At 36.7% G+C, this 14684-nt stretch overlaps 1 protein-coding gene across 3 annotated transcripts in view; it reads right to left on the bottom strand.

The window, feature by feature from the left end:
- Window positions 1–14684, bottom strand: part of LOC129577780 (scavenger receptor class B member 1) — a 56252-nt gene that overhangs the window by 7626 nt on the left and 33942 nt on the right. For all 3 annotated transcript variants that reach the window (XM_055465351.1, XM_055465350.1, XM_055465352.1), the window contains exon 2: window positions 11269–11545. In XM_055465351.1, coding sequence (XP_055321326.1) covers window positions 11269–11404 — 136 coding nt within the window. In that variant the 5' untranslated portion in view covers window positions 11405–11545. The remainder of the gene's footprint in view (window positions 1–11268; window positions 11546–14684) is intronic.

Raw genomic sequence — 14684 nt, 5'->3', positions numbered from 1 at the left:
ATGCAATTCACTATTATTTGCTGTTATTGTTGTTGTGGCTGTTGCAATTCGGTGTCTCTTATGATGGTCACCAGAGTCGGTGAGTATGTGTGTTCCTTTTTTTTCTGTCGATATTCTCGCTCTCGGTGTCTCATTGCGTGGTGATTCTATGCGGAGGCATTCTTTTTGAACTTTCACGTTCTGTTCGCACATTGCGCGAAAGATAAACGAAAAACAAGATTTTTTTTTTCGTTTTCTTGTTGTTGTTGCACATTTTTTCCCTCGACAATATTTTTTATATATATATATGGAAACTGATGCCCATTTCGCATGCGAATGTATCGACGCGTAATGAAAAAGAAAAATGTTGCAATCATAATTAAATTGTTTAATGAACATAGTAAGTGATTTAATTGGAATGAGTTGTGCCACCGATCTGTCAAGCAATGACAATTAATGCCGTCAACCATATGATATGCACACAATGCATATTGAATCAACCATCAACACCACACACAATGACACCCCACCATGTTGACATAGCAAAATAGCATCGAGTATCGATAATTCATTTGGAAAATGACACAAATGGTGTTTTTATTAGTGAATATTCTATTTATAGACTAAGCGAGAGAAGAGAAAAAAACACTTCGCTCAAATGCAAAAGGACGACTTATGCAAATAGATGCATTAAACTAATCTCTGAATTTATTGCCACTTTCTTTCCTTCCGACACCTTCAAACCATAATAAACGATTTTTATATTGCATGCAAAAAGTGAATTCATTATACACTCTGTTGCCTCGAAATTCATTTGCACGAAGAAGAAAAAAAAGAAGTTTATTTATTTTCCAAGAATTCATTTCATTGACTAGGAATTTGGGGAATTTGTAGTTTGAGTTGAGGTTTAAAATGTGTAATAAAGTGTTTGTATTTGCCTTCAAATTATGATCGATTATGATGGAATTTCTGTTAATTATCATTCCGTGCCGTTTGAATGATCTGAACTGAAGGTGAAGAATATATAAAGAAATTCCAAGTACATGGACTTATTGACAGCACAAAAAAGAGCGAGCGATTTCTTTGCATTTTATTTTTCTTCTGAAGTTGGAAATTAGAAGCGAGAACGATGACAATAAATAAACAAATGACCATCAGGCTTATGCATAACCACGGAAAACAACCAAAAAAAAACAAGACGATTAACCCGTGGATATTTATTATTAGTAGCATACTGCGGTGCACGAAAGCACACGCATTCCGTGGAAAAGTGATTGTACAACGACAAAAAAATGAAGTGTTCAAGTATATTTTTTATTTGTTGTTTATCCAATTCATTGCAGACAAGAGAAGAAAGAAGAAAAAAACAACAACAACGTCTACATTGATGACGCCAAAAAAAATGACCCACACTTGTTATCTGCACTGTTAACACCCAAAACACTCAATTGTTTATTTTTGTAAGTCGTCACAGACCGTCTTAATCCTGTCTTATGACGCATTCAACTTGCGAATACGAATCGAATGAAGAAAAAAACAACAAACTCACAATATTTGGCAATGTTTTTATTTTTGCGCGCGCCAACAAATGCCCAACAAACCAGTTGCACCAGATCAATGTTGTGCAATCGATACGAAGTGATCGCCGCTGCGTTTGCAATTATTTTAGATGAATTTTCCACATGTTCAGACAAATGCTGATCATTTCTTTTTTACTTTTGTGGGTCAATGTTCCAATCGCGCGCGTATGTGCTCGATCAATACACAAATTGGATTCGTAATGATGTGTGCAAAAATTGCACGTGCTTCTGCGAATTGTGCGTGTGTGCAAATATTGTTGTGATTGGAGGCTTATTTGTGGTGCTACTGTATCAATTGTAGTTATCTCCGCTATAAAACCCATATAATATGGAACAAGTTTGACATGGGCAAATTGTATGACATTGAAATGAATATTTTCGATATCGTCAGCCATCAACACGATTCACTCTGGGCTCGCTATCTCTTTCAATTTTTTTGTTTTCCGGAGCCTTTCACAAACCAAACCACGTACGCGGCGCGCATATTGGAATAGCTTGGGCTTGCCCGAAATCTGCATGTAAACACACAAACACGAACATTCAATGGAAAAAAGAATGTTGCTAACGAACAGGATTCGGAATTCATGTCAAGAACTTGACAACGTTTCCAAATTGTACTTTTCCTGTGCTCTGTTCGAATGGATCATGTTTTCTTCTTCTTATCTTCTTGTGAGGGACTTTTGGTGACAAGTGTGTTGCATTGAAGACACCGTATACCGTTGTTTGCGATCCATTCAAATCGGTGGTGATGAAACCGTCTAGGTTTGAATGCAAAGAATTCAAGGTAAAAGAAAATTACACGTGAAATGCCCAGAGAAATTGTGTTGAAATTTACAAACGGAAAAAAGAAGAAGAATCGTTTCATTGATGAACAGAAAAAATGATGTAACTAATCAGTATTTATTATCATTGTCTATGCAAGACCATTATACAGCTACTAATATCGCTCAATATCAATGTCTCCATAGATCGATCCATAGATGTATTTGCCGACCAATGCGCAATAATTTGCAATGTTTCTCAGCTCCAAAAATGGATAGCAAATATTACGTTATGAACGAAGAGAAAAAAATAAACATCTTGAACGCATCGTACGCGCTTCATCATCCACCATTTATATGCTATTTACTTTAATAGATTTTTTTTTTTCGTAGTTTCTTCTTCATCATCATAATCATCATCTTTCAGGTGAATACGGCCGCTACGCTTGCCATTTGCCAATTGCTATTGATTTGTGCTGAATCATTCCATTTAATAATCAGCTATTATTTGATTTAATCATTGTAAACTGAAGGAGAGAAAAGAAGCAAACAGCCGCCGCAACTACACAGACAACGACGACAACAACAACAGTTGAGGTTAAACAGCTGTTTGCATTACAATGAATGCTATAACGGTAGCCACTATCCAATTCACGTACTTGTATTCAAATTAGGTAAATCCTATTGTATTGGTTGAAACCATAGACAATATGATACAATTGGCCCGTGCCATACCAATTGTAACTCATTCTCAGTGCACCAATTAAAAGTGATGAAAAAAAAAGAAGATTGTAGTGGATTCAAATGTATTGAATAATGCATTCGATCAAACATCTGATCCAACATCAATATCGCCTCATTTGACGGACTGTGTAATATTATTACAATGTAATTAGCTCGTCAAATATTGACCGATGTCAATTTATTGAGAGTCAATATTTGCAAGTGGATGAAAAATCAATTCCATCAATTTCTCGTTTCTCTAAGACGCCAGTAGAACTTCTTTTTCATCACGTACGAAAAAATTCGATTTCATTCTTTTAACAAAGAAAAAAACGAAAATTTTATTCGAAATTTCATTTTCGCTCAAAAATCGATTTTATTCGTTACAATCACTTCGCATCGAAGCGTCGTCACCACGAAATGAATGAAGTACACACAGAATGAAGTATATCGTCTGATATTCTTGTGCAACGTCTTTACATTGCACATGATCAGAATGCACTTTCACTGCGGCCTCATGTTTCTTTTATTGGACTAAAATGGTTGGTGTGTGTTTGTGTCGCAAGTAAATTGTTCTCCGCTTTGGTGAATTGGAAAAATGGCAACGAGCAGCATGTAGCTGTTTTGCTGACTACACGCTATTTCTTCATGCGTGCATTTAATTCTGGACGTGAGAAATCGTTCAATGGTGCGACAATCCACCGATTAATGGCATCACTTACAATTGTATGTAGTTTTTTTTTCTTCGATGTACTCCATATACATATGATTTGCAATCATAATCTCTGATAAATTCCTCACTTATGTTTTTTAACTGGCGCTGCAAGGTGTTTTGTTTTGGTGGTACTTTTGATGTTTCTTGTTGCTGTTATGAATAGCCATCGCTCGCTCGCTTTCTTGGACACTCATTTCATTACGCAAATGCGATCAGTTATGATCGAACATTAGCCAATCATCATAGTTTTGCATCAGGCATTAAATTATCTTATCTGGAGTGTATTTCATTGAAATTCGATGCGGAGATCTTATGTGTGCAAAGGAGTTATAGAATGCTATAGAAATCGAAGCGACAGCGCATGATTTCTACACAGTTGATTTGAAGTTATTTGGAACGCAGTTGGACTTAAATTGGTAATGCGTTATCTAACGTTGATCTTGTTTGTGTGTATGTGTGAAAAATGGTGCGATACAATCTTTCAATCAAGCTTTCAATTGATTGCATGTGCACAATATTAATCGATAAACTTTTTATTCGTTTGTTTTGAGTCAATGCTAAATTTTCATCGATTTTCAGCCATTAGAATGAGTAAAATGTCGGCTCAGAATCAACCGTAAGTTCGGTGACGCTTTTTGTGTGTGTGTGAGTGCGGTGCTCGCATACTTTGCAAAATGTGTTGTGCACCACTTACGTGTGCGCTGCACAATAAAACGGTTAGAATTCCATCCAAAATGAAGCCGAACGGGTCAATTGCAAGACAAAACTCACTTAAACAGCCCATTAGATATCGAAATGGAAAAACTAAAATCATTGATACTCACACTTTGAAAATGCTCAAGTCAAATTGATGTTAATATAATTGAGTAATTGAAAACCATATCAAAGAGCAATTCATGTACACATGCTCACTTGGTATTTCTGTAGAATCATTAAAATCGAAATGAACAAAGAAACGAACGAAAAAAAAACACACACGAAATAAAAATAAATAGAAAAAAAAATGGTGTGTGAGTTGAGTCGATCATTTCTGTGTGTATCGTTTGAACATATTTTTTTTTTCGATTCTATGTGCTGCTCTCGCTATGTGAATGTGTTTCTGTGTGTGCAGCATATAATGTTGTTGATTTTAGTGAGCACACCATTTTTCACGAGTGTTCATGAAAAACCTTTACGTGAAATGAAACAAACTAATCGGATGAAGCGAAACACAACCACGAAAAATAAGGCGTCCAATGCAACCATAATAACATTAACACAACAACAACAAATTAAATCTAAATAAATACCGAAGTTTTAAAAACTATTAACTAGGTCATCACTTGCCACTGCCGATGCATACACAAATGCACTCCGGTTGAATCGTCACTCGTTTGAGCCCCGTGTGCTTCGATTGTGTCTGTGCGTTTGTGTGTGCGCATATGGTTGGCTGAGACACACGGTGTCGGAGTGCGAGCGAGACAGAGAAAAAGAGAGAGAGCGACCAGCAGTAGCACAGCAAAATATTTTATGCCTCAATTCTATGTGCTCACGTGTGTGTGTGTGTGTGTGTCTGCTTTATTCGTTCGTTCTTTCGTATTACATATTTTTATATGGCACTATCTAAGACGTATTATTCTCGTTTCAAACGTAAAAAATTATTAAATGGCTATTTCAAGGATTTCCACGACCATAATGAATGAAAGAAGAAAAAAAATGGCAAGAAAAGCGAAACGCAACTACAAAATCGCATCTCGGTAAAGCGCGGGAATTCGTAGGAAAAAAAAATTCAAAACTTTTTAAAACGAAATCGAAGCATTTTCATGTGAGCGCATTGAGATCTAACGATTGAGATCTTTCATCCCTTGGCTTTTTTGCGATGAGATTGAACGCTTTCCCTGACCTCAATTTGATATTCAATCTGCTCCAAAATGATTTCTATAGTCTTCTTACGTATGCAAGAAGGAGAATCCTCTACATTGCAATGAAAAGTTAGATAAGTTCAAAAGACAAGAAAGCTTATGGAACCAATTAAGTCAATGGATAAATACCAAATTTTCCATATTCCAAAGTGCACAAAAAATCGTCGCGAAAAATCGTTGAATTGTTGCTTAATCAAAAACTTCCACCGCCTAAACCTTTTTTTTTCGTGGATGGTTGAAAATCATTCTGGCATTGTGTCTTGAACTCTTGTGACGTTCTTGAAACAAGTTTTAATGAACATATACAGCCTGTTGGTTGGCGCAAATTCCAACCAATGTACACTGTCTCTCACCATGGAAGCTCAAAGCACTAATACTTGTTATGAATTGACCAAAGTGGTAATTTTATCTGTTTTTTTTTTATAAAACAGTGAAACAATGTATACGTAGTTCAATTTTGATTACACCTAAAAACAGAGAACTAAAAAGCGAATCGAAAAAATTAAACGGTCAAAACACCATGTAAAACACAAGTGATTATTTTGAGTCGTATAAGCCGTACCATTTGTGTATATCAACGGTAAAAAAAAGATGACTTCTTTTTGTCATCGTGCGCCGAGCAGCATGAGGTAAGACAACAACAAAAATATGGTGCATGTTTTCATTTTTTGTTGTACATTTTTTTGTTTAATTAATTACGCGATAGCGTCAAACAAAATGAAAAGTTTCATGTACATTTTAATTAAATTTACGAAAATTTCGAGAGATTTTGCACTTGATTCCTGGATGTGGTCATTTAGTGAGATCACGCACACACACACACACACACACACACAAATTACAATTTCACGTCACGTTGCAATGTGCGCGCCGTGTGTGCGTTTTGGATGAGGCGAGCAACGCTTTGAATTCAATGATATTTGTATATGCAGAGAGAGAGAGAGAGAGATATTGTTAGGTTTCACTTTCATGTTTGGACATATTTCATCGCCCGAAACCACAAAACCACCACGATCGTAAACAATCAGCACACATAAAATGTGTGTGTGACTTGTGAATTGAATTTGCAAAACTTCACCCAGGCGAATGAGTGCGGCGCATTGCTCTATCATCTCGTAATCCTTTTGTAAATTTATGCCAAACTCTGAATAAATACAATTTTGCGATACGAAAATTAGTTTGACAAGGAGAAATAAGAGCCAGTGCGAGCATAGAGTAGCAACTCAGCATAGAACTGGGTCAACATGATAAACTGATTCCAAAGTGCGAAACAAACGAATTTCCGAGAGTGAGCGAGAAGCAGCGAGATACAGAGAAAGAGCCAAGAATGGCGAAATGCGAGAAAAAAAAAACCAACAATAACAACGACGACAACGACAAGAAAACGTCAACTGCTGCAAAACAACATAACAAACAGAAACGGATTACAATTCCAAAAGAGAATTACATTTGTTTAAATGCTTTTATTGCTCAACTGAAATGAGTATGTTAACAATTAAAGTTTTTTTTTTATGTACGTACACCAGTACAATACAGTTGGTATCTTTTCGTTGTTTTATACATAAACGAAGTTATGCTTGTTATGTTATGGTTTTTTTTTTCGTGTTATATGTTGAAATCGAAAGTGCTCTTGGATCAATTGAACTTGATTCGTATGAGGTTATTTTGTTTGCTCTTCGACGTTAATCAGTTCTGCTGCTGCTGTTTCTGGCTTGCCGTACCTCAGATTGGCGCTTGGCTGTTCTGTTGGCACGAATGAGCGAACAAGTGTGCGTGAGCACGAGCAAACGCAATTCATCTTAATTGGTTAGTTTTCCGACTGAAATAGGCAAATTTTCCGCTTCTAATGAGGTGAATTGTTTGTATGTTTCTCTGGTGAACCTATCAGGGTAGTTACATTTACAATACGCATCTTATGTGGAAACCGTCGTTGAGCATTTTCGTAATTGGTGCGTTGTTTTACCCATTTTTTGCTCCATACCTTTGTGTTTATGCCAAATATTTTCCATAACATTGTTATGAATTTGAGCCAATTTTTTTTTCCGTCAGCTAATTTGATATAGAAACCACGTGGTGACGATTTGAAGCTGTGAACTAAGCATTTCTGTCGAAATGGTTAGGTATTTGCCGCTGTTTTGCTTCGAACTTGATGCGTAATCCAAATGAATTAAAACAATTTTAGTCCATGAATTAGACGGATTAACGGCAATGGCAAATAGTATTTAGCAGAGGTTAAGGTAGACGACATAAACGTGTGTGATTTTGCTTGCTTCGCATAGCTGACCAACCCATTTCAATCGATATGCCCAAACTAATAGTATAAACTTTGAAATAGCATCCACACACACACACACACACACACACATCATCATCATCAGAGACATCATCAGAGACATGTAAAACCGATATTCTGTGGCTATAACGACCGTTTAACACGGCCAGAAGAAGTTTTTCATGTTATTTATTCGAAACATAAGCATTTTGGTACGATGAAATCCATTTGATTTTGAAAGCCAAAGGAGATGTCACACATGGCATGGTATGTGTATATGTGGCGAATGATTAACCTACTGGCTCTGTGTACGTGTTTGATGCACTTTGCAATCGATCCGCAGCAGCAGCAATAACAACCATAAAGGAGCGCAGCATATGAAGAGAAGGCTAACGGCGCGATGCGTTGTTAAAGAAAATCATCCGAAAACAAGTTTCAATTTGGTTTTATTTGTAATTAATTCGAATTCGTGACATTTATAAGAACTTGCATTGATAGAATGTCTTCGATTTTTTACCGAGAAAAAACGAGCTGGTGTTTATTTTAGAGTTTGCGAACTTGAAGTGGCGGAGCTTATCAAATGAAGTGATTGGCAAACCCATTAATGCCAATACAACCGAATTATCGATCATTGCATGTTTTGTTGCTCTTTTTTTCATATGTGTGTTCGCCTCAGCTCAAGACACCAAATGCACATTTGAGCGAATTGTCTGTCAGAGTTCTTGTAAATGGTTTCAATCCGTGAAAGAACGAACACAACAAACGAAGGTGAACATTTTATGCAAATGAATCGACATCGAAATAACACTCGATGTCTGCACATAAGATGCACTTTTTGAGTGAGGACCAACCAATGGATTTGCGGTGTGATGAATATGAGTGTGTGTCTTTGAAATGTGATCAAGATTTTTATCTGGGATTTGTGCATTGAGAAAAAATTGTTGCCAACTATTAAGAACGAAACAAACAAACATGCATGAACAAATAATAAAACATTGCGACACATGTTTGCCGCGAACAACAACAGCGAACAAAAAAATCACCACTTTGGATGTATTAATTGCAGCCAGTCGAGTGACGTGTGTGTGTGTGTGCATGCATGTGCATTTGGAATGGGTTCATCAGAACTTGTTTGGACATAAAGCATGAAGTGTGTGATGAGCATTTATCAAACGAAACTGTATTCCGTATGTGTAATTAATTAATAATAAAGTTCTTGTGTGTGGATTGCAGAAAAAAAATATCGCACACCATGCCATTTTTTTTCTTCTCTTTGTAAACAAGCATTCGGCAAGCTTTGATGGGGATTGAAATGTGTGCTGGGCGTTTGATTGTGGAGCATGTGCGCGAGCACACGCGATTCAATGAATGAAGCAATAGCGGGTACAACGTTGTAAGCGGCGGCATTCAATGAAAATGATGATTATAACGGCAAAAACGATGACGATGACGATGACGACGATGACGACGACGACGACGACGGACGATGCTGCAAAAGATGCGGTACAATGGCTTCTTCTTCGCTTCGTCATTCAGTGAAACTGTATGTTATGTATTTTCGGCGAGTAAGTGAGTACGCAAGAGATTCATTGGTCTCAATGTCGGCCTTTGCTACACACACACACACACACACAACACTGGTCTATGCCTGTTTTTGGGCAAAAATAACGTGCCGCACATTGCACAATAGTAGAACCATAGATCTAAGTGCCACACCATCCGAGATCGATACGCAACGACCGAGAGGGAGAGAGACAAAAGAAAAAATCACATCGCGTTCATCGTATATACTATATTATCGTATTTTATCTGTCTCTCTCTCTCTCTCTCTCTCTCTCTCTCTCCACACACACAATTTGCTGCTGGTGGCTGTTGTTGTTGCGCGTGGATTCGCTAAATAAGTAAACTTTGATTCTCATTGACCTAGTGGGGAAATTTTCTATGTGTACACTTTTTTCGTGTGTTTTTTTTTCTTGAATAACTCTTTATGCACCGATTAAGCACAATAGAATCACATGTGTGCTATGCGAAACCGATACATGGATAACCAAGAGCCTTTATATGTTCTAATATTGCGTGAATGCGAAATATACACACACAAACACCGATAATGATGCTCGCTACTGGCTGTTTGATCGATGATATTGCATGCACATTGCACACATATCCGATGCGCTGACACATCATCGATTTTTATTTATGTCACAAAATGATATTTCATCGCATTTAATGAAAGTTAGATAGCGGGGCGATGAAAAATGGTCGATCATTTCGATCAGATTATGAGAGTGATAGAGAGGATTCGCGGTATTCAGAAAGGTTATTTATTATACAATATACATGATTCGAGCTATCTTTTTTTATGTCATTTTTTATCTATATATAAAATATATTATCACGATGATTCTGGTTACTACACTTTTCATCATTTCATTCCATTATATTTTTTACTTTTGTTCATTTTTATCGGTATTTAAGATTTAAAAAAAGCGATGAGGTGTGAAATTCTCCACTCATTGTGTGGATATTTTATTGTTTAAAGTGAGAGTTCGTTGCCAGTAAATCACTTCAATTCAAGAAGCAAAGCATAAAATCAAAGCAATCTTCTTCCCGAATCATTAATCCAGAACACGTTTTCATGTGTTTCGTTTCTCTTCCGCATCCTAGCTCATATGTGACTTGAACTATTTGGATCATTTGGAGTGACAAAAAGCAAGTGCTTACGATCATTATTATTTTTAGGCTCTTTCATTTTGGTAACTCATTTTCAACCAAAAAACATATGATCAGGACTGATTTTTGTTTGTTGAAATGAAAATATTCTGAGCTGTTTACTCACTGGTTTCGCTAAGAAGCAGAAAAAACCAACAGTAATTTTAATCAACTGCATTTAGAAACAAATACTGCAAAATATTTGCATTTTCCTTTTTAAACCGGTTTAAATATTCGTCTAAGAGTGCTCAGCTCATGGCTGCAACATCGATTTATTACGAATTGTTTTTTCTCGCTTTTTTCACGTGTTCGATATAGATTTTTTGCGCGTGTGCGCGAACGAACGATCGACCAAACGAATTGTAAATATTATCTAATCCAAATGGGTTTGATTTACATGTGTTTTACTCTTTGCAAAATGCACAATTTGATTGAAGACACATGGTTGCACGAGGCACTTAAAGAACAACAAACGTAATTAGTGTGAATGTGAATTGAGATTTAAAAAAAAAAGCGCATATGAATCGAATGCATATTTGGAGCGTTAAAAACGAGAGCGATGGTTGTGCAACGCTGTACACGGTGTTTGTATTTCATCGCAGTGCATTATGTCGGTGGTACTTACTATTATTAAATTTAGCTCCATGTGATATCAGCATCGATAGTGGTGTCGGGCCATTTCGTCGAGTATCTGGCGGTAATCCAAATATCTTGTCTCTTGCAGTTTGTCCATATTTTAGATATTGTTTTTGTAATCCCATAATTAAAATATAAAATGTTTATCCAGTTGAATTGGTTGTTGTTGTCCAAGGTTTGGCGTCGGTCTGATGCCAATGAAATCCGTTGCTGGCGAACGGATGGAATTGGTTGTTGCGCGTGTTTGTCTCTGATTTAGCGAGAATCTAAAATTAGAGAAAAGAAAGGGAATAAACACATTAGCATTCGATTGAGGAAAATACGCTACGAATATCTATCATTTGTTGATCAACATTGAGTAAAAAATCAAAACGAAAAAAAAACCAAATTCTCTAGGATAAATCGAAATTAATTCAATGCAATAAATCGAACTAATTGTTGATGATATTGTTGAAAATTTCCACCAAAATTCATCGCATGATTCCACATATCGATTTTACCACGCTCGTTATCGGCTTGCGATTGCGAGCAATTGAGCGAACATGAAATAAACTGAACAGAAAAAAAAATTAAAAAAGAAAATCATTGACCCAGTTATCAATCGCTTATCCATTGCCTTCCGTCGTTTCTTCTTTAATATTGCATTCAAATTCGAAACGGGCAAATACACACGCACGAGCTCGAGCGCCATTTAATATCGGGCATTTAATGTGCATTAGCCCCGACATAGACAACAAACATTGGCTACTTTGTACCAAATGCGATTAACTAATTTATTTGTAAATGACTTAATCACCATCATCCACTTTTCGCTTCACTATGTTCGTGCTATTATTCAATATGGAAGAGAGAGAGAGAGAGAGAGAGAGAGAGAGAGAGAGAGAAATGAATGAATTTCAAAGACGATACCAGAATACCGAGTCTGAATACTGATGGTGCTGTTTCCACAGCAAACCGAATTCGCTTGTTGGGGGATTGTTTCTTTTCATGCTCATTTGCAGGAGACCATCCATTATATGGTTTGTCTATAGATCGTGCGCCAATTCAAAGCCAATCGACCAAAATAAAGTCATCACCATAGATTGTGTTAGTGTTTCTTCATACGTCTTCTCCGTCTCTTGATGATAAATGTTTCTTGTGTGTGCTCTCACACTGGTGCATTGGCTTCGGTTTGGATTTGATGTGTTGGCTGTTGTGAGCAGCGCAACAGCCGTCTCGGTAATTACAAGAAAATGTGCTTCTTTCATTCGCGTTCGGATGATATACATGCACACGTTTCCGAGATAGCTTGAATGCCATTGATCAACGGTTCGCTCTTTTCGCCTTCTTCTTCTTCTTCTTCACCTCTTGCATCGCGACGCGTACAAACTAAGCAAAATCAAATATTATTAACGCATTGCCGGAAACATTTCACGTATCAACTGAAATCGATTCCAAAACCGCGTGAAATTATTCAGCTTTGATTTGTTTGTTTGTTTTTTTTTCTCTCTTCATCCTCATCTCATGCTCGCTTCTCGACTAATTAACCGAAATTAAATGATCAATGATATGAAATTATGCGATAATTATGACTCGCCTCGTCAAAGTTTTTGGATTTTTGTGCTGGATTTTCAGTTTTCAGTGTCATTCAATAATCGTGCGCTCCGAGGGGAAACCGAAACACACATCATGAGCCAATGCGCGAAACAATCCGACAACTCAACTGTAGTTATTTTTTTTCTTCTTCTCTTCATGTTAAATATCAATTTTAATTTGCAGTTCGCCGTATCGATCGGCTACGAAAAGACGAAAAAATAACAACAACACACACTGCGTACGCATTGCATAGTGGTGTTTCCACGGAAAACACTTAAAAATGCTATTTATCTCAATTATTTCACGTTAAAAGCTTACCAATCACACACTCATTTGTCAAGAATTTGCAATTATTGAGATATGGAATTATGCGTTAATCAGTTATGAATGTGTACAATTTCACTCGAACTTCTGCTGAAATTTTCAATTTTCAACGAAAATAACTTCAATTTTAACGCGCAAAAAAAAATCGGAACAACATGAAAGACGAAACGACAACGAGAGACAGGAAAACGCATGTGAATTTGGATCGTATGACGTCTGCACAATACACACACACTTCATTTTGGCATCATTTCAGGCAATTTGTCCAACGCAAATATTGTTGGCAAGTGTAATAAATAAAGATAAATGCTAAAAGTTTTCATAATCGCTCGTTAAGGAGGAGATCCCACGCCAACAAAAAAAAACGAAACAAAACGAACGACGAACCCTTTTGTATCGCCTATTTGTCTTCAGAGAGTGAAAAAAATGTGCAATCACAATCAATTACTGTCAACAACAATATTCGTCTGCATTTGTTTTCAGCCGGCATCTTTCGTATCCATGTGGAGCTTGCAAGCGTAACGACAACCGCAATCAAGTCATTCGTTGTAATTCAACAAGAACTTCATTAAGAAGCCAAGATATTTCTTTTGTTTTTTGTTTGTTCCGAAAGTGGCTAAGGGTTGAGTTAGTTCGATTGCGTTGGTTTTTCTTCTGTTCACGCAGTAGTTTACCGGATTTCTGATACGATCACTCTCACTCTGGATTCTGTGATAACTGATTGAATTCCGCATTCTCTATCTGATGGTTCAACAGTTCCATTGCACACCGGGTGAGTTATCGTGTTGGATGCGCTTCTTTTTTTCGAAAACAATTGATTCGACAGCATTGATTATCCTTCATTGATTTATAATCATTGATTTGTAAAAATAAACGGTCGTCGGAATGAAATAATATATATCTTGGATCTGAGTGCAAACTATAAATACGTAGAACGTTGACGTTGCACTTTTAAATATGTTTTAACCCTTTATTAAAAGCTGTGAGTTTGCTCTCCGAATTATCATTTATTGAATATACTCCGTTTTTTATTTTCAATTTTCTGTGTTGTGCATTGTTGGTTTTGATCTGTTCGTTATCTAGCTGCGAGCAATTACAATATTGGCAGTGTGCCCGAGCCTACATAATTCAATGAATTTCAATGCCATCGATAATTTACGATAATGATTAGTTACAGTAATATATTCGGACTATCACTATTATTACCCACAATTGCACCATATGAATTGTTCCCCGTTCGATGTGTGTATTTTCTGAAATCGGAGTCGCATCGACTGGGTCACAAAATATGGTTTGGTAAGAATGATATCAGAGCACATGATTTAGTTATTTTTGTCGTGTGTTTTTTTTTGTCGTTGGTTACTTTTAGCCGCATTTAAAATGGGCAACACAAATTATTGGCACATCTTACAATGTAGGCATTGTGTGTGTGTGTGTGTGTGTGTGTGTGTGTGTGTGTGTATCATGTGAGCAGCACATAATCTGGAAGAAGAAGAAAAAATCACT

The sequence above is a fragment of the Sitodiplosis mosellana genome, unplaced genomic scaffold (genome assembly GCF_009176505.1).
Source record: "Sitodiplosis mosellana isolate CC-2019 unplaced genomic scaffold, AAFC_SMos_1.0 Smas_scaffold_6226, whole genome shotgun sequence".
NCBI lineage: Eukaryota > Metazoa > Arthropoda > Insecta > Diptera > Cecidomyiidae > Sitodiplosis > Sitodiplosis mosellana.
Note: the sequence above shows the minus strand (reverse complement) of the source record. Positions and strands in the feature narration are given on the sequence as shown.